We start from the raw sequence: 21,468 nt of genomic DNA, 5'->3' as shown, positions 1-21,468 counted from the left end.
GAAAAGAGGAAAAAGGAAGGAAATTCCAAAGTCAGAAAATAGACTTTGAACTTAGATTTAGGAGAAGAGATAAAACTTGAAATGAAATTGAATTTAACAATTTGAAATTCGGATGGATTTGAGAAATCCAAATGGTATTTAAAAATAGAAATGGATTTAGGAAGTTCAGATGAGATCTGAAAATAGAGTTGGATTTGAAATCTAGAATTGGGAATGGAATTGGATTCTGGGTCTTGAATAGAATTGGATCCAAGATCTGGAATCCAAGATGGGATTAGATTCTGAATCCTAAAATAGATTTTGGACCTTAAAAAGGGGTTTAGGATCTGAATTTTGAGATCCAAGATAGAGTTGGACTCTGGATCCTAAGATGGATTTTGGATCTGAAGTTCGAGATCCAAAGTGGAACTGGATTCTGGATCCTAAAATGAAATTGGATCTGAAGTCTGAGATCCCAAATGGAAGTTGGATTCTGGATCCTAAAATGAAATTGGATCTGAAGTCTGAGATCCAAAAAGTGGAGATGGATTCTGAATCCTAAATGGAATTGGGTTCAAGGTCTGGAATCCAAGATGTAATTTGGATCTGGAGTCTAAGATCCAAAAGTGGAGATTGTATTTAGAAATCCGGATCCAAGTTGATCTATCTTTGAATTTGGACTTTGAAAGTCCACATTGGACTTTTGAATATGAATCTGGGTCTTGAAAACCCAGATTGAATTTAAAATTTAGGAAAGGTCAAGTTTTGAGATTTAGGATAAATCTCAAACTTTGATTTTTGAATTTGAAGATAGGAAGATAAATTTGGTTTTGATTTTGAAGATGAATCAGAAACTTCAAAGTTTGAACTTTGAAATTGAATTTTGAATTTAAATTAGAAATTTAAAGTTTGAATACCAAAATGATTTTTTGGAATTTCAAAGTCAAATAGGACTTTGAAATTGAAATAGAATTTGGAGTTTTTGAAATACGAGATGATTTTGAAGTTTCAAAGTCAAATTGGACTTTGAAATTGGATTCTTGAATCTTTTTGACCAATAGAGTTGAATTTTGAATTTTGAATTTATGAATAGGATTTGATCTGAGAAATAAAGAAAGAAATCACTTGGATTTATGAAAAAGAATTTTGAAAATATGATGCAATTCTATCCTAAATGATGAATGAAATTAAAGAATTTTGAAATTGGATTTTGAGAACCATATTTCATTCTTTAAATGAATGTAAATAAGATTAATGATATAATACACTCCTGACTATGGTCATTGAATGTATTATATAATAATCACATTTAAATTCAAGTGAAGAATAAAACACATTTTTGGTGTTTTTATAGAGTTTAAAATGAAATTAACCCTTAATATACCCTGACTATTGTCATTGGTATATATATTGAGTTAATTTTTAAATTAAACTCTGATAAAAGAGGAAAATATTTTAAAGAAGATATGATGAATTTTGAAAAGGATCCAGTGTTATTTTATAAAAGATAAAAATACTAAGTTTTGTTTACATCCTGACTATGGTCATTGATGTAAATCATCAACTTAGGATTTATTACCTCTTACGAAATGGTGCATGTGCCATTCGTGTTTCACCATTGTGAGATTTTGGAAAATGAAGGTAAAAAGCATGAAAAGAGGCAATTTATGATATTTACAATGCTCATTCATTCTATCTAAAGCTTTGAAATGTAAATTCTCATTAAAGCCTAACTTATTACAATGTATAAAATTGAAAATGCAGGTCCCAAGTAAATGACATTTTCACGTATTTCCTGCAAAACAACTGATTAGTATGGAGAATAGAAAAAGGGTTGCACATACATGGGTTTTAGAGATTCCAACAATGAGGTGCTCATATATCAAGATACCTACAACGAGAAAAAAAGAATGATATCAATACTTATATACATACCTGCATGTATATACATATATATATATACATATATATACGTAGGCATGTACGTATATACATACATGACATATACAATGCCTTATGAAAATAAGAAAGATGAGAATTGGGTTTAAATATGGATGTTATAATTGTGCACACAGGTAGAAGATGTCACAGGGGTGCGACCGATGTGGCAACAGCTAGCACAGTGGATGGTAAGGGTGATTTGGTGAAGATTGATTCATTAATGAATCGGCTCCCACTAGTGGAAGATGAAGGCTGATTAGTAGCGGCTGTGGTGTAGCTGAAAATGTTATGCAAGTGTAGTTATGTTACTTATGAGAGCTGGCAGCAAGTATATGGGATGGCTGGATGTGAAGCGAGAGTGAAGGATAAAGTAAGAATGCAAGGTGTTGTGCCTAGGATGCAAAGGTAAGTAGGAAGGTAGCTGGTAGTATTAAAGGAAGTGGGTATGTGGTCTACAGCAGTTCGTTGGACTGCTATGAGAACTAAGAGCTGGCATTGCTATAGAGGCAAAGGAAACTACAACAGTGTTTTGACATTGTTGTAGATGCAGAGGGAGCCATATCTCACAAGAATGCTAGGAATACCTATAAACTACCATGAAGCATGACACAGAGAGAAGAAAAAGAAAGAAAAATGCAAGTGCAGGGAACCTGATGCTGTATAGGAATGAACTAAGATGGGTGCAAATCGTGTGAGTTTTGCAAAATGAAACCAGTGGCATGTGATATGAGCACAGGATGCTAATTAGGAATGCCACCATCATTCACAAACGTGGCTAAAGAGGCAGACATAATTTGGAACATGCAGACATATATACGGACCTAGTCAATACAAATCAAAATAAAAGAATGAGGTGACTGTGTTTGAGCTGTCATGTGGTGACATCTAGTAGCATGAGGACCTTACCGAAAATTTAGCTTTAGTACAGAAAATTCAGACATAGATGCTGATAGCAACACAACTGAATTGTAGAAGATGAAGATGCAGTAAGGAATATAATGATGAAATGCAATTGATGACAGGAAAACGTGATAAACTAAAGTAGGATGATATAGGCATGATGTGGGTATAGGTGTATGAACAGTGCCATTTGCAGGTGGTGACTGCAAATGGCTACAGTAAATAAGGATGGTGGAGGTCGTGAGATGGGTTGTATACATGTATACCAAAGTAAAGAGATACTGTATGTCAAATGCTACATCATTTCTATGACCCAAGTAAAACAAAATTACAAAAACATAATATATAGAATTTGCTCAATATATATATACATATATATACATATATAACAATGAACTAGCTAAAAAAAAAAAAACTATGCCGACAGGGATGCTGGAAGTGGTATGGATGATACAGCAATGTAATGCAGGTGATGTAAGGGTGCAGCATTGACATGGAACTTAAACTTTTACACAGCAGAATATATATTTGAGCAACAGTGACGTACAGTTGTCTAGACATCACGAAAGCATGTTTATGACAGATATCAAGAATCAGAGAGTTCAAGAGGGCGATCTGGCGGAATTATACAGGCAGCAAAAGCTAAAACAGTTTGCAACAATCGCTAAAAGAGAGCTAAACATAAACTTCAAAATGGGCAACATACCTGTGTCTGCAGTCGTATTTGTGCCAATTAAATTACAAGCAAGTCGATGGCACAAGCCAGCTTAGTTTTCAGAGATTCTTAACACAACTTCTTCGCGGCAGTGCACTGAGGCATGAAGGAGCACATTAGATCAAAATGGAAATCATGAATCCAAATGACATCACAGTCTATCAAAGGTATCGAAGATTGATACTCAGCAAATGTAAAACCAATGACAGATACATGTCTGAAGGCCATACATCCTTTCTTCCTTTTTCAGAACTAGCTGATTTCAACAAGTTATATTTGTTGGTAACAAACAGTCGGCGACAGAGATCTGGTTTGATCTTGATTAGTTAAACAAACCACAGCAAGGTTGCCCCAGCCTAACCTTCTATAAGTGAAAATCTAGTCTTTGCTGGTCATGAACTGGCCGAACAATAGTAGGATCGGTCTCTGGTGCATCAATATAAAGGAAACTCAGTGTTGCTCAGGTTTGAAATTAGTTGTACCGATATGCTTTGTGGAACTTAATAACAATACTGGGAATCAAATGAAAAGTTATTGATCATTACAGATATATCAGTGGAAGTAAACCTCTGATTGCGCAATGCTGGACATTCAGATGAAAAGGAATTAATAATAAACAAGGAAAGAGTCATTGATTTTACCATTAAGACAGAAATAAAGGTGGAAATGAGGATATATTACAGATAGAATGTACACAAGAAAGCAAAAGCATCATAGGACCTGCAAAATACCTAAAAAAAAAATGAAATCGTAGCCCTGAAAGTTGACACATCAATGTCGTGAGATGAACAATGAACAGGATGCTGACAATAAAATTCTATCTACGACTAGCATAACTAATTCTGATAAATATCATAGGACAGATCATGAAAAATTTTCACAATTCGTAAATAAAACCACAATGTTGAGTCAAAGCAGATTCTTCCTCGTCAGTTGATTCAAGGGCTTGGTGTCTTTGTTTGAACTCGCAAAATCTGATGTAGAAGCCCACAGGAAGGGATCCAAAGTGGAAACTGTCTGCAAAATTACCTGAGATCAAACAATTGTGCCTCCCTAAATCACGAATGGGAAGCTAAGAAATATTGAAGGACTAAGTTTGGACCGGACAGAGTTGTGTGTTCATATCCTTCCAGCAGACAACATCTCTTTGAGACCTCTCAACAAATAGCTGAGACAGGTCACCAAGAGGCCTGGTTTTTCAAATATCCCCTGATCATGCAATTTTGAGAGGAAAAACTAGGATCCTTATTATTTTTAGACATGTTATACAAATATGGATCCACGCGCAAGATTTATCATATACGAAATGTTTAATATCTCAATGAAATGCAGATCAAAACATACAACGAATTGGAGAATATCAAGCTCAGATATAATGTAGCCACATAATCACGTCGCCGAGAGAGAGAGCACCAGCAACCAATGTAGTCATGAGACTAGATTGACAATCCGGAGTGATATGAAATAACAAACAGCGCAGGACATAATCATAATTCAAAGTAAACCAGGGATTGAAGAAGGCAGCGATGAATCAGTATTCAATTAAAGAAATCATTCATTATGTAGCATACGAAACCTGAAATACGATAAAAGATTATACTACTTCTATCCATTGAATTAAGAAGGGCCTGACAAAACCAAAATCAGACGAAGGATCGATGATGCTACACTAAATCCAGAGATGGAAACTAAATCAATGTAATGTGGAAAAAAAAAAAGAAGAAGAAAATAAAATATGTTGGAACACTTTCTTTCCTTTTGTTCTTGCATATTTACACAGATCGATACTTGCTATTACTTTGTTGAAAATATCACGCTATTTTTTTAAAAGAAAAAAATATCACGTTTTGAGTGGTAAAATAATGTCAATTGAAAATATTTCATTAAAATCACCATATTTGTTACTTAAAGAACCTTAGAGTCACCACCATGGGGTCGCCCATGTGGCCAGTGGGGTGGTTGTGAGGGTTTTGAAATGAAAGCACCAGATCAAACCCCACTTGTAAACCAAACAACAACATTGGATCCCATGCAAAATGCCCAACACCAATTGGAATTATCTTTCAAAAAAAAAAGGAATCATAGAAATTATACCATTCATGAATCAACAATAATATATTAAATTGGAAATCACAATTAAATATGCAAAAACCGCAAATATTTATTAGTTTATCTTGGTTTTTATATTCTAATGATCATCTCGTTATATAAGAATTAATGTGGAGTGCAAAACGCAAAGACATGGAAGGCATGTTGGGATGTAGCACTGGGCGTGGACAAAACCAGAATCTCCTCCCTAAGAGGATAACAATAATATTAAAAATGTATCTTTTTCCTTCATCCTATAACTGAGAACTAGGTTGTCGCGGGTTTTTACCGTGTACCCAACCTGACCCAAACCTGAATTCTCAGATATGGGCATAACAGTGCGAACACTGATAATATCCATCTATCATTACTAAAGTTTTATGGTTAACACTTAGCAATTTATCCATCATTAATAAATTTTTATTTTCCTATAAAAAAAATTAACAGAGTAATTTATTCAAAAACTCTCTCTCTCTCTCTCTCTCTCTCTCTCTCTCTCTCTCTCTCTATATATATATATATATATATATATATATATATATATATATATATAGAGAGAGAGAGAGAGAGAGAGAGAGACAACCACCATCCAACTGCTTCGTTGCACCACCTTCATCTTCCTTTTGTTGCAGAAGAAGAGAGAATTGCTGCAGAAAAAACAGGAAAAAATAGCAAAATTAAATCGCTTAAAGGCTACGACAGAGTTAATGAAGAGCTGGAGAGGTCCATATGCCGAAGAAGAGCCAGGAAAAGGATCGTGTTATGATTTGTAACAATCTTGTGTAGCGATTTGTGTGGTGCAACTACTACCTTGATATGATTTGTAGAAATCAGCATACCATGATTTACTGGTAAAAAACAGGTTACAATTTACCTGATGTAATTGTAGGGATTGTTATGATTTGTAGACATCCGCAGGAGAAAAGACACGATCAACACAGGAATTTTACGTGGTTCGGTCGATATGACCTACATCCACGAAACGGCTAAGCCACCCTCAGAGTGTTTATTGATGATCTTTATAGCCAGAGATACACGGTTTTTATAGAGATGTCGAGAGGAGAGGATAGACACTCCTAAGAAAGGTAAGACCAGCAGAATAAGGATATCTTGCTGGATTTACAGGGCTTATCATAATAACCACTGTGAACTATGAGATATCAGACTCAGCCGTTATAGAGCCATATTTTTAACAATCCCCCTCAAGTGGGGCGAAGATGTCATAGCAGCCCCACTTGTTTATGATGCTTAAAAACTGATCGCGAGATAATCCTTTAGTCTATGCATCCGCTAGCTGGTTCAAACTTTTTGTAAAAGGAGTTTGAATTTCACAATTCTGAACCTTCTCACGAACATAATGGCAATCAATTTCAATGTGTTTTGTTTGTTCGTGAAAGACAAGATTTGCAGCTATATGAATCTTAGCTTGATTGTCACAGTACATAGAGATTGATAGCTTATTCTGAATTCCCAGATCCTTTAGCAACATTTTTGTCCATATGATTTCATTTGTTGTTGAAGCTATAACTCGGTATTCTGTCTCTGCGCTGGATCGAGAAACCACATTTTGTTTTTTGCTTTTCCAGGAAATCATATTCCCTCCTACGAAAATACAGAAGCTCGTGGTAGATTGTCTATCTTGAACATCCCCTGCCCAGTCTGCATCAGAGTACCCAACTATATCACAATGCCCAAATTTCTTGTACCATAAACCTTGACTAGGTGACCGTTTAAGATACTTCAAAATTCTCTCTACAGCTTGAAGATCATTGTAAGTAGGAGTGTGCATAGCTTGACTTGCTTGGTTGACTATGTAGGCTATATCAGGTCAAGTGACCGTAAGGTAGATAAGTCTTCCCACGAGTCATTGATATATGTCTTTGTCCTCAATAAGCTCTCCCTTAAGCTTGTCTGCTCTTTTTCCTGTTTTACATGGAGTTTCAACGACTTTGGCTCCAAGCTTCCCTGTTTCCTTGAGGATATCCAATGTGTATTTTCTTTGAGATAAGAAAATGCCCCATTTTTAGTATGCCAACTCAATTTCAAGAAAGTATTTAAGCCTCTCCAGGTCTTTGATGTCAAACACTCTATGTAGGTATTCCTTAGTAATGACAATTTCTTCCTTGTAATTCTCAGTTAGAACAATATCATCCACATGCACATAGACCATGCAATCCAGGATCGATAACACATTTGGTGTGTTAAGCTCTGCAGTCAACCAAATCCAACAAGGATAGTACCAGCTGGATTCTCAACCAACACACCAGATGTATTGTGGGTGATCTCCTTGAGATAAGGAGGATAAGCACCAGCTGGATGGGCAATCTCCTCAAGATAAGAACAATAAGCCTCTACATGATCATCCTCCACCAAATGAGGTTACCTGCCAATATGAGCAAATCGTTAGCAAGAAAAAAGGAAGTTAAAATGAAAAAGAAGTTGTAAAAGATAAGAATTTTGAAGAAATAGATTTTTATCCTAATCAGAACTCTGCAAAGAGTATTAATTCGTGTAATGGACTCTTGGCCTGATTATTGAAAAAAGTAAGTTTGACCCATTACCGTGAACATAGGCATAACAACGGAACCACGTAAAATATTGTGCAGTCCTTTTCTCTATTTATTTCACTAGTTTCTCATATTCTCACTCTCCAAATGAATTGAGATATCATTTAAGTCTATGGTCTCTAGGGCAATGGACATCTGTTTTATCAAATTTTCTTAGTACTTGCATACTTTTACCTTCCTAGAGCATGAAATTTCTTAGATAGTTAAATGAGATAGCCAAAAAATGATGGGTACCATTGTAGTGGTTAAAACATGATAACCATACATTGAAAGAAACCATTATATTGGTGAAAACTCAAAAACACTTGATTTTCTAAGTATAAGCACAAGAAACATCAGCTATTTTGAATTGTATTTACAAAGCTGGTAGTCAAGAAAGTCCTAGAAAGAAGTGTTTCAACCAAAAGATGATTATGGTGGAAGACGATGTTTTTTTATCAATTAGAACTTTATGAGTCTTGAGGGTAGGAGAATCGATTGCATACAAGTAAATGTGAATTATGAACCACAAAATATGAGACTTGGGAGGTGAATCAAATTTTGTTCAGTTATGCATGATCTAGTGAAATAGGGTTTTCTATAATTTGGATGGCCATGCAGTAGCAAGAATCTCATATTTGTGACTTCTATAGTTTTATTCATGCAATTATAAATGAGATTGGTTATGTGGTTTTATACCATTTTAGTTGAGGTTTGATGCCAGCTAGGGTGCTCATCATGAGTTTTGGCAACTATGATACTGGTTATATGGTTTCATATAGTTTTAGTTTCTTCAGCAAAGGTGATTGTGCCACTAACCTCACAACCGAATCAAAGTTTATTATGTGGTCAACATTCCACTATGTATATATACCGAACAATCAGTTATGCACATAGGAACAGGATTCTACCACTAATGCCAATTGCTTCTTTTGCCTTCTAGTTGTTCGTATGATTCCTTCAGATGGTTTGGATGGCGCTCCCTTCTGCTATTTAGTTTTCAGATTCTGTACAGTTTCAATTCTAAATTTACTATTAAGAACCTTTGGGCTATAAAGATTAAAATGATAGTTATGTAGTGGTTTATGTTAGCATAAAATAGATCACAAAAGAGCTACTTTTCGTATATGGCCTTCGATGATCCAAACAACGCTTCGGTGGATGCGGGTGGTCGACATTCTCTTCAGCCAATCAATGCCCTCAATGATCCCAAACCAAAATGTTGAGAGGTGAGCAAGACACTTGAACCCAGAGAGAGAGAGAGATCACACACCAATATGGCACTCAACAATCATGTATGCCCTCTTCAAGCTACCATGGATCTCTCTTACTTATAGGAAGATATAGGGGAGGCCCATAATAGGTCCATAATGGACACTAGTGGAGATCTTTAATGGGCATGAATAGACATTTATAAGACCTCATAACTGTTCTGTAACCCCAAAAACTTAAAAGTCTCTCCCATGTATGTCCCTTGATGTGGCCATATCAATATGGGTCACATCAAGGTTGAATTCGATCTGATCTAAAATTCAACAATCTCACACTTGACCCATTAACATGGAAAAGCACATAATTGAGGTTCTTTACCGTTATCTTGATTTAATTTTCATGTGGGTTCACGTGTTATTATGTATCATAAGAATGAATCATATGAGTTATGGAGATAAATGCCTCTATACGAGATATCATATTTTCATGTACTACAATATTATTTGTTTTTAGTGTTTTAGCATGTTAAGATTACCTTTATGAATAGGTTGGTCTTTACCCCCTTTTATTAGTTATTTTCAATATTGTTATTCTGTTATTCTCTCAATTCAAATGAAAGATACTTTATATAAAATCAACAATATACAAAACCATAGAGAATCAATTTAGTTTCAGAAATGTGATCACATATAATCATAACGTATTATCATACATCATAAATAATCAAATAGATTCATTCCCATTACATATTGAGAATATAATCTCGGTGCTAGCTCTTTAGTAAGAAAATATACAGTTATTCTCTTTGAACTGATTGTACCAATACACACTAAATGATTCTTGGTCTTTTCTTTAACAACAAGGTACTTTAACTCTATGTGTCGACATAAGGTGGAGCTCTTGTTATTATTCAAGAACACAATAACTTCATTATCACATAAGAGTCCACTATACCAAGACCCATAATGAAACTTCTAATCCATATGGTTTGAGATGAAATCTCGTTTAAATCAATAATTTCTACCTCAATGGCTTTCAAAAATTCATTCATTGTCTTGTAGTGAGATATGATACCTCGAATATTCTTAGCCACTCGCAATTGCAAAAGCAATAGGCTAAGATTATTTGAGCACTCTCACTTCTCATAGACATTTTTTTAAACACTCTCACTTCTCATAGACGTCTTTCTAAGTGCTCCCACTTCTCACAAACAACCTTATATTCAGTTGTGTTCTTTTTTGTATGAATGAGAGATTAACCACTCTATACGATATTCATATCGTAAAGGTAAATGTAAGATTCTTTATTATTCACCTTTTCTAAGGCCAGCATAATAGATTCATTATCATTTTACTTTTGTAAAAATAATAACACTCTGAGCTGCTTCGCCACCTCAATCTTCAAGAAATTGATTTTAATTAGTAAAACTAGTAGATCATGTAACCAGAAAGAATTTGGCACTGTATCTTTTTTGTACAAACATGCTTCATGGGCTGATGTATATATCTATTATTACACCCTATGTGAATTTAGAATACAATGACCTACTTTTGAGTAGACTCATTGTTCTATAAGTCACACATAATCTTAATACTGAATTTTAATGTCAACATGGTCCAAGAAACACTCAATAAACAAAACTCGGATCACTTTGATGATAACCAGAGTGAGTTGATCAAAATCTTTTACTGTAAGTTCATGTAAAGCATGTCATAACACAAATAAAGTGCATAATTTAGAATTTCATGCTTAAATAATCATGGATAACTCAAAAAATAACATGAAACACACCTCATATTATGTTAAAATTAGCAAAAAGTATGAGATCAATGACAAAGACATGCATTTATGAGTTATATTCAGGATCAATGAAATCAGCGTTGATGCGGGTGATTGGCATTCTCCTCAACCAATCAATGCCATCAATGAGCCCAAGCCAGAATGTCAAGAAGTGAGTTGGACACTTATACCCAGAGACAAAAAGATCACACATGAATATAGCACTCAACAACCATGTATACTACCTTCATGGCAGTCCTCATCAAGCTACCATTACCATGGATCTCTCCTATTTATAGGGAGATCTGGGAGAGGCCCATAATGGGTCTATAATATATCCATATTGGGTACTAGTGGAGGCTTCTAATGAGCATGAATGAACAATTATGAGACCTCATAACAAGGTCCTGTAACCTCCCAAAACCCAAAAGCCTCTCTCATGTATGTCCCTTGATGTGCCCATATCAATAGGTCACATATACATTAAATCCAATCCTATCCAAAATCTAACAGTTTACAGTTGGAACGAATCAATTACTTCATCCCGTGTTGCTTTCTTTTGGCAATGCCAACAGGTAAAGATACATGCATGTTATAATTAGGGGACATGTCAAACACCATAACCAACATGGTTTCCAGCTAACATCAATTTTCACCACCATAGATCAGGGTAAACTTGATCTCTTGATTACTTGGTTAGGATGTCAAAAAAATGAAGCTTGGTCGAGCATTAGTCAAGTGGTTTGGCTTGCTCAACAAGTCTCACTGGCTATTTCATGAAAAACTGGGTCAAGTTTCCTGGACCTTGAGGGAATCGTAGCTAGTTGTTAAACATGCTTAATCTGGTGGCACTAGATTCATGAAACAGGACACTGGACCTAATTCTTCAGTTCGAGTGGGCTGACATTTTGACCAATTCTTCTTTTTTCTTTTCAGGTCGCTGCACCAAATCACTATAATTATACCGGCAAAGTTTGTGAAGGAAATGATCCCAATGGTGGTGATAAGCAAGATGAGCTACAAGAGCTGCACAAATTGCAGGCTAAAATTCAAACAATTGATACGACTGATGGAGACTTTGAAAGCGTCAAAAAGGAATATGATGAAGTTAAACTTATCAAAGCGGCATTGGAGAAGCAGCTGAACATTTTGGCAAAGGACAGTAAAAAAGGCTGGGAAGTGGAGAGTATTCAGAAAGAGAAGGAGAAATTATAACTGGAATACGATGAACTGCTGAAAGAAATTGATCAATGCCATCTCCTCAAAGAGTATCTAAAATCTGAACTAAGAGAAAGTGTCGAAGAGAATATGCTGTGGCAGACAGGCTCAGAAAATTTGTATCATGATCTTCAAAACTGTGTCATCCATGAAATGGTGATCAAACAAAAGTATTTATTTTGATTATATCCTCTGTAAATTTTATTACATATAAATATAATGGTATTTATTTTGTATTAGTACATATTTTTGGTATATATATATATACGAAGCAAATAAGTATTATAGTGGCAGATATGATTGTCACCAAAACTCAAATCATGTTTTTAGAGAATGACTATTAGTGACAGCTTTAACCGTCACTATAGGTTTTCTCTTGTGACAGGTGCAGCTGTCACCAAACGCCCTCTCCTGCAACGGACAGAGCCTTCACTAGTTCTTGTAGTGACAAAACCTTTTGTGGCGATCAATGAAGCACTATCGACAGCCACCTTGGCCTTTAGTGATGGAAATGACTGCACTAATTGTCAATTTTGTTGTAGTCACAGGAAGGTTTTCTAAATATTTTATACGTTAAAAACATTTTTCTCGATGCAGCAAGTTTTCTTGCTGTCACTATGAAGAAAATATATTTTCCTTCATCTTTTTTTTTTCAAAGCTTTTTGTAAAATATTAATATTAAATGGAGTTTTGCTAACTATGACTAAAATTAAATTCAATACGATTTTGCTTCTTTTTTTTCCTTTTCATTTTCTGTGATGTCAAAGTAATTGTGTCCAAGCATGAGTATTAGCTGTCCCAGTCTTGGCCTGGATTTGAGAAGTTGGCTTCACGGATTTTATATTTTAAAAGTGGAATGATTGACTAGAAAAAGGTGCAAAGAAAAATCAAATGTTGAAATTGCAAAATATATTTTTAATCTGTGATGAGTGGGGGGCAGGTCACGGCGTGTGATCCATAATGTCGTCTTCAGATGTAGGATGCACGTTGAGAGGTTAGACCAGTTTCCAAACCAGATGCCAACCAGTGATAGCATTTTTAAATAAAATATAATTTCTGAATTAAAAATTGATGTTTTTATGGATGATGATTTTTTAATCACCAAAAAATCTTGTATATAGGTCAGATTATGAGATTCTGAAGATTCAATTTCTGATATTTGATAAAATGAACTCTATCAATCACATCTATCATCTCTAGAGTATCTATAGTCAGATTTGATTAAAACAACTTGCAACAATAAAATCCAGAGATGGGTACGACGAGAGGAATCACTTGGAGGATGATCCAATTCCACTTATCACCATCTTCATGACCCATTAGAATTCCTTTTTTTTTTTTGATAGGCAAGCTGGTTTAGGCAGACCCCCACAAGTTATACAACTGTACCATTGGGTTTTGAACTTGCGATGTCTCCCGACACAAGGTGGCCTGCACTAACTGCTCCTACCAGACAAGCAGAGCCTCCATTGGTCTCTTAGAACTCCACTGTTACAAGTTGTTTTGATCAAAACTGTAACCACACTATTTTGAAAAATAAAAAAGATCTGAACCTATAGATTGATAAAGAACTTGATAGAAACTGACATTTGAATGGTGCTTTTTTGACAAAAAGAATGAGTTTTTTAAATTAAAAAATTGGCAGTTGTAAAAAAAATGCTAGATAGGTGGGATTCTAGCAATTCAAATGTTGATTTTCTTTTTTTTAGAGAGAAACTCAAATGTTTTGTCAAATTACTTGATTGTCGTCGAATAAACCTCCTGATCGGAGACTTGATATTATTAATTATTTTTTTGTGACGTGCGAAGCAGGTAATCTCCGGGACCAACACCCAAGCCGGGAGATTATCTTGTAATTAATTATTGAAAATGTTTTTGATGAATCAAAATTTGTTGGGGAAAATTCCTCAGTTCATAAGAAAAGACAGTTAATCTTGTAATTGTTATTTGGGCAGATTTCGGTACACCTTTATGGGTCGGGTACTGGACCAACTGACAGCCCTAATTAAGAGGTCACATGGGAAGTGACGACATGCATGTAGTTTAATTATTTGTTAAAGAATTTTTTTCATTCTTTGTTCGCATTGATTGGTTGAACTTTATATTTTATGTGGTTTGCCCTATAACTTCAACCCGATATAAATTAAATGGAAATAGGACCATTGAACAAAGAAGATGCATCAGTAGTGGGCTTACGAAATTGTGAAGCTAAAAACAAACCAATAATGTGTTAAGGAATAACTGTAATATATGGGTGTCTTTTTTTTTATTATTGGATTAAATATTGAAGCAAAATACATGTTTGAGATTCACTGTGCATACACGTTTTCGTCTTCACCATAATATCCAGCTAGCCAATGCTTAGAAGAGGACACACGGTTTTCTTCAACAATATTTTAATGCCCAATTCGTCCCGGTTTCGTAATGTACTGAAACAGATTATTGATAATTATCTCTTAATTAATATTCTTTAAACAATAAGGAACAACAAAACCACGTTTTAATTAATTAAAGGAAAAACATTTATGATGGTATTGGACTAACATTTTAAACTCCTACATGGGAATCCAATAGTTAGCCCCAAGGGGTTTGACTTAGTGGGAGGGGGCTTTGGCCGCTAGGTGGGTGATCTGGGTTCCATTCTCATGAACGTCAGCCCTCTGAATATATTAATGGGCAAGGGCAATATGCCCCTTGCTTGTACCGAAGCAAGGCAGCTCCGTAGGAACAAGGGTGTGTCGCGGGTTTACGCCACCGGAAAAGCGACCAGAACTATGGCAGGCTTAGCCATCACGACTAAGTCTCTGATCTTTTCCCGTTCCTTGTGAAAAAAAAAAAAAAGAATCCAATAGGTAATTCGATTGTGCTGCATAGCTCTCAGTTTTGTAAATAACCTCCTGATCACGTACTAATTAAGTAGGCAATGCAAGTCTCTTGGATCAATAATGTAGCATCCAAGTGGACTGGGTCAGTAGTTATTAATATTTGTAAGTAGTGAGTAGGGCAGCTTTTGGTCTAAAAAATGAGGGAATTGTCTTTTTTTGAAAGGTCTAAGGGCGTTTGGGACTTCCATGTTTGCGATTACCGGAAGCTACGTCATGGGAGCCTTCGCTTATAAGCCCGTGACAAAGGGCATGTTTGTGTTAATGCTTGAGGGGATTCCATGCTGCCTCCCGCGTGGAGTTGCCTTCTACAGTAAGGCACTGTTTGGAAACTAGGAGTTGAGATAGGAGTTGATGCATTTGGAAAAATTCTTGCTCAAACTACCTTGTAGTGGTAGTTTGGAAACTGGTAGCTGGGATGGGTGTTTATGCATTTAGGATGGGAAGTGAGGTCCCCTCACCTTTGTATTTCCACTAAAGAATGGAATCCGCAGCCGTCTCCTTTCAAATCTAGGATTTGACAGTTCCCACTTCCTCAAATGGCACTTCCTATACCAGCTACTGGTTTCCAAACAGGGCCTATATATATGTATGGGTGCTCTCCTGTTACTTGCCTTTTTGGGTTGCATAAGGATCAACAGGTGTGACAAATATCGCGAGATTTATGAAAATCTCGCGATAATATCGCGAGAAATTGCTTGAAAGTTTAAAACGGCAATTTCTTGCAAGATTTTCAAAATATCGCAAGATTTATGAAAAAACATAAATTAATATTGTGATTTAAACATGATATTTACGTTTTAAACATCTATTTATCATGAAAAAAAATCTTATATATATTTTTAAATAATTTTATTAATATTTTCTTATAAAAAATATTTTTTGTATTTTTTAATTAATTTTTTGTTGCCGAGATTTTGCCAAAAAATGCGAGATTTATGGAATTTTTTCAATTTCCCGCGAGTTCTTGAAAAACTAGAAATTGCCGATAAAAACTTTTGTCACTATGGGATCAACATAGCTGGGTTCTATATGTATTGGAAATAGTAATCAAATGAGCTTTTACTCATCTGCAAGTGGTTTGGCACAGTGAAAGGTGTTGGCTGCTAGACAGGTGGTCAGAGTTCCATTCTCATGAGTATTAGCATCTTGCATATAAGAAGGGGGCAAAGGCATTATGTCCCTTGCTCGTGCCGAAGCAAGGAGACCCCTCAGGGAAAGGGGGTGCGCCATGGGTTTACACCAACGTGAAAGCCACGATAAGTACGGCAGGCATAGCCAGATCAACTATGTCTCTGCTCATGGAAAACAAAAAAAACAAAAACCAGCTTTCATTCTTTGGTTTGACGTTTAGATTTTCGTCCAGCTCATCTTAAGACATTGGAAGAATTCAAAATCTCTTTTTCTCATCCTAAACTTCAAATAAAATACTCAAGACTAAGTGACGTTGACATGCTGGGCCAATCAATAACTGCCATATGTGCCTGTGGTTTCACTAAATGACCATAAACGAGTCACAAGTCTCCATTGGTAGAACTTTTCCTGCTCACAGAGATATCTTTCTGAAGAAAAAAAAGAAGATCTACCCACTTTTTGGAGTCAGAGGGCCTGAAAGAAGAAACCTTCATTTGTCGATTGATTGTTTAGTGCATGCATAAAACCAGATTACCAGCCAACTTGTTTTTTCTTTTTTGTGCTAATAGTCAACGAACACCATTGCATGCACTAATATATAATCCAATATGACGATAAGGATGACACGGGGGGACGATGAAACCGGCTTACCTGGGAAAATTCTCACCCTAAAACCATTTTTTTTTCTTTCTTTTTTTTCGTTTCTTGACCAAAAGAAACTGTAGAACTCCTACCACCTCAGTTACCACGGCAATTACCATTTATCAGGGTTTAGTTATTTAATTCATTTAGTTTTTAAACTCATGCCTTCTCTATAAAAAGGCCATGTACTCCTTCATACCACCTCATTCCATTCCCTCCTTATACTCACGAAAGCAAAGTCAGAAGGAAAGAAAAAGCAAAAAGAATATCGGCAATGAGTTCGTTTAGGGGGAGCGGCTACTCTTTTAGAGAGAGCATGAGCTCCGTCAAAAGCTACGACAGAGTTAACGAAGAGCAGCAGAGGATATCATCGCAGAAGAAGAGCAGGAAACGGATCGCCATCATCGCCGTCTCCTCTATAATTCTCGTAGCCGTCATCATCGCCACCGTCGTTGGGGTGTCGGTTAACCGGGGAAAGGATCGCCACGAGGATACAGTGAACCAGCCAGGGGGCACAGTAAGGGCCCTCTGTTCATTCACCGTGTATCCTGAGGCCTGCTTGTCAAACCTTAACTCATCCCAAAGCACAGACCCGGCGGAACTCTTCCGGCTGTCCCTTCAGGTTGCGTTCAACGAGTTCTCTCAGGTCGCCGGCTTGATCGGAAAGCTTGCCGCCGGAGTAAATGATACGAGGGTCAAGGCTGCGTTCGAAAACTGCCAGCTTCTTATCGATGACTCAGTCGACCAGCTCAATGCCACCATTTTGGCTGCTCAAGTGGTGAGTCAATTTTTTATTTTTATTTTTTATATTTACATGGAGAAACTGCCCTCAAGATCAGAGACCTAGCCGCACTGGCTCTGCCTGCCGTACATACGATTACTGTCCTGGCAGTGTAAAACTCCATGAGCTGATTTCCTTTGCCAATCTTAAATAATTTGCACAACAAAGACTGTTTTGTTCCCAACGCGCGACAAAACTTGTTTTGGACCAAAAAAAAAATCTATCTTTTTTCCCAGTCCCACCACCTAAGGCCAATTGAAATCAAGTAAACCCTACAGAATCTCTACTACTTCAAACATTTGTTTAGATTGGCTAAGCCCTGCACCAATGTCAACCTGAACTACGCCCTGGCACGTCCAGGCTTGGTTCGAGTAGAGAGTAATTAATGACCAACTAATCAATTAGTTAAAATTATAAAAGTGAACCCCCCTAGAAATAGTCAACTTATTATTTATATGAAAAAAATAAAAACCATTCGTTATAAGTCCCAACAGTAATTGAATTGAATTAATTGCTTGTTTATTTATTTTTTCAAAGAAAGTTGATGAATTGTTCAAAACTAATAAAAGCAGAAACCGGGTGAGACACTACTCAACCAATCCTTGGTGGACGACCTGCGGACTTGGCTCAGCACGGGGTTGACCAACATAGACACATGCATGGATGGGTTCGATAACACAACCGGTGGGTTCGTGGGGAGCTTGCAGTTGGCCCTGAACAACTCCATCGTGTTCACCAGCAACAGCCTCGCCATTGTCACCCATGTCGCCAAGATCTTCGGCAACCTCCACACCGCACCGCACCGGCGGCTTCTCGGCTTCTCCACCTCCGACGGCTTCCCGTCGTGGCTCTCAGTGGCAGACCGGAAACTGCTGCAGACCGATCAAGCAGCCATCAAAGCAGACATCGTCGTCGCCCAGGACGGGTCCGGCAACGTCCGCACCATCAAGGAAGCCATCAAGAAGGCCCCCAAGAATAGCGTCAAGAGGTTTGTGATCCAGGTGAAGAAGGGCGTCTACAAGGAGAACGTCGTTGTCGACAAGAAGATGATTAACATTATGGTCGTCGGCGACGGCATGGACTACACCACTGTTACAGGCAGCCTCAGCGTCGGGGGTGGCTCGACCACCTTCGACTCTGCAACTTTCGGTGAGCTCTTGCTTGGTTCTTGGCTCTTAATAATGAAAATGATGACACAAAAGTATTGAGCCTAAAGCATATAATATATATATAATTTTTTTTTCATGCAGCCACTGTGGGGAAAGGATTCATAGCCAAGGACATTGGGTTCCAAAACACGGCCGGAGCAACCAAAAACCAGGCAGTGGCTCTCCGGTCCGGCGCCGATCTCTCCGTGTTCTACAGGTGCAAATTTGATGCCTTTCAGGACACGCTCTACGTCCAGTCCAACCGGCAGTTTTACAAGGCCTGCACCATCTCCGGCACCGTCGACTTCATCTTCGGCAACGCGGCCGTGGTTTTCCAGGACTGTCGGATCCTGCCCAAGGACCGGACGCTGGGCCAGAAGGATACTATCACGGCCCAATCCAAGTCCGACCCAAACATGAACACTGGAATATCGATCCACCGGACTGAGATTTCTGGCACCGTAAAGGCACAAGTGTACTTCGGCAGGCCATGGAAACCGTATTCCACGGTGGTTATCATGAACTCGGTGATCGGAAGTTTGGTGGTTCCCGCCGGTTGGCTGCCATGGACCGGGACCTCGTTCCCGAGCACCGTCTATTACGCCGAGTACAAGAACACCGGACCCGGATCTGGAACCACAGGAAGAGTGAAGTCGAAGGGGATACACCCAACGATCACTGTTGCAGAGGCTTCAACATTTACAGTTGGCAAATTAATCCAAGGTGATAGCTGGCTCCCTGCCACCGGAGTTCCATTCATATCTGGCCTGTGAGATCTCCACTACTTGGCAGCGAGCAATTGGTCAATCGCTTGTTTCAAATTTACTTGCTTGTGTTGTATGCGATCGTGTTGCTTGCTTTACCTCAGTCAATGTATGAAAGTGATTTGTTATACGTGTTCTTTCTTATGAATAAACATTATCGTGACTGTGTGAAGACTATAGCTTAGAAGAAGAACAAGCAGCAAAGGGTCGTTTATGTCTAATTATGAGATTGATTGCATGTTGGTGTGCTTTTTCATCACATTGATCTAGATAATGTAAGCATCTTAGCGCTTATCCACGTTATTTGAGCATCATTTGAGGATATCGCTATCCCTATCATATCATGCGTCATTTGAGGATATCGCTATCCCTATCATATCATCATATCCATGTCGGTTTTATGTTGTAACAGATGATAACAGCAGTACCTATTTTCAGTTGTAACGTTTTCTATATATTTATGTATCATTTTTAAATATGAAAAATGAATGAAATATGTGAGATATTTTTTATGTCCTCAACTTCACATGGTATCAGAGTCGGTGTCTATACAACAGTGATTACAAAAAATTTAAAATCCCCGCAGCAAGTCTCATGGCAGAAAATGCAGCAACATCCAATGCTTCAAAGTCTGATCCAACTCTGAATATCTTCAGCCAATATTATATTCATTATCCTAATAATCCAAGAAATGTGCTTGTCTCTCAAATATTAATAGGGGAGAACTATGTCACCTAGAGTAGAGCTATGTTCATGGCGTTATGTGCCAAGAACAAGCTTGGCTTCATTGATGGAACTATCAAGAAGCATGTTGTTACTTCATCAAAACATGCTCTGTGGGTACGTTGTAATACCATAGTTTTATCATGGATACTAAATTCTGTCTCAAGAGATATTGCAAACAGTGTTATCTATGCAACATCAACATATGATATTTGGAATGATCTCCAAGAAAGATACACACAGAGCCTTGCTCTCAGAATTTATCAAATTCAGACTATAATAAATCGTCTGCAACAAGATACTCTTTCGGTTGCCACCTATTTTACCAAGATAAAATCCTTATGGGATGAACTTGGTTCATATACTCATGCCCCTGCCTGCACGTGTGGTGCCATGAAGATTGTCTCAGAACAAATTCAGAGAGAAAAGGTCATCCAATTTTTTATGGGATTAAATTACTCATATAATGTTATACGGGGTCAAATTCTTCTTCTAGATCCATTACCAAATGTAACCAAGATACATGCTTTGGTTCAACAAGAGGAGAAACAACGAGAAGCTCGGTTCACTACACCAGTTTCTGACCACTCAGGGTCAGCCCTGGCAGTTAAGATCCTTGCACATCGTGACTAACAGTCAAAAGTGCAGAGAATGAGAGGTAGTCGGTTAACTTGCCAATTTGTTACTCTCTACTGCATTTCCCTTGATTCCACTCACATCTCATGGAAGACTAAGAAGCAAGTGACAGTCTCTCGGTCTTCTGCTGAGTCCAAATGTAGATCCATGGCAAACACTGTTTGTGACATTCTTTAGCTTCAAGGCTTGTTACTCAATCTTTGGGTTAAGCATCCTCTTTCAGTCAATCTTTACTGTGATAACCAGGCAACCCTTCACATCGCAGCTAATCCAATTTTTAATGAATGGACCAAGTACATTGACATTGACTATTATGTGGTTCACAATCAACTCATGCTTGGAACTATACGCACTTGTTATATCTGCAACAAAGATCAAAT

General features: G+C 37.3%; 1 protein-coding gene across 1 annotated transcript; it reads left to right on the top strand.

Annotated features, from left to right (window-relative positions):
* The first annotated feature begins 17,310 nt into the window (after window positions 1-17,310).
* On the top strand, window positions 17,311-19,738 carry LOC149827524 (pectinesterase 3-like). Its single transcript, XM_090018529.1, has 3 exons — window positions 17,311-17,814; window positions 18,390-18,966; window positions 19,068-19,738. The coding sequence occupies exons 1-3, from the start codon at window positions 17,311-17,313 to the stop codon at window positions 19,736-19,738; spliced, it is 1,752 nt and encodes a 583-aa protein (XP_089874655.1).
* Window positions 19,739-21,468: the final 1,730 nt, after the last annotated feature.

This window comes from Nuphar pumila, chromosome 10, assembly GCF_984573655.1.
Source record: "Nuphar pumila chromosome 10, dmNupPumi1.hap1.1, whole genome shotgun sequence".
Classification (NCBI taxonomy): Eukaryota; Viridiplantae; Streptophyta; class Magnoliopsida; order Nymphaeales; family Nymphaeaceae; genus Nuphar; species Nuphar pumila.
The sequence above is the reverse complement of the archived record's forward strand: the minus strand, read 5'-3'. Positions and strand labels throughout refer to the sequence as shown.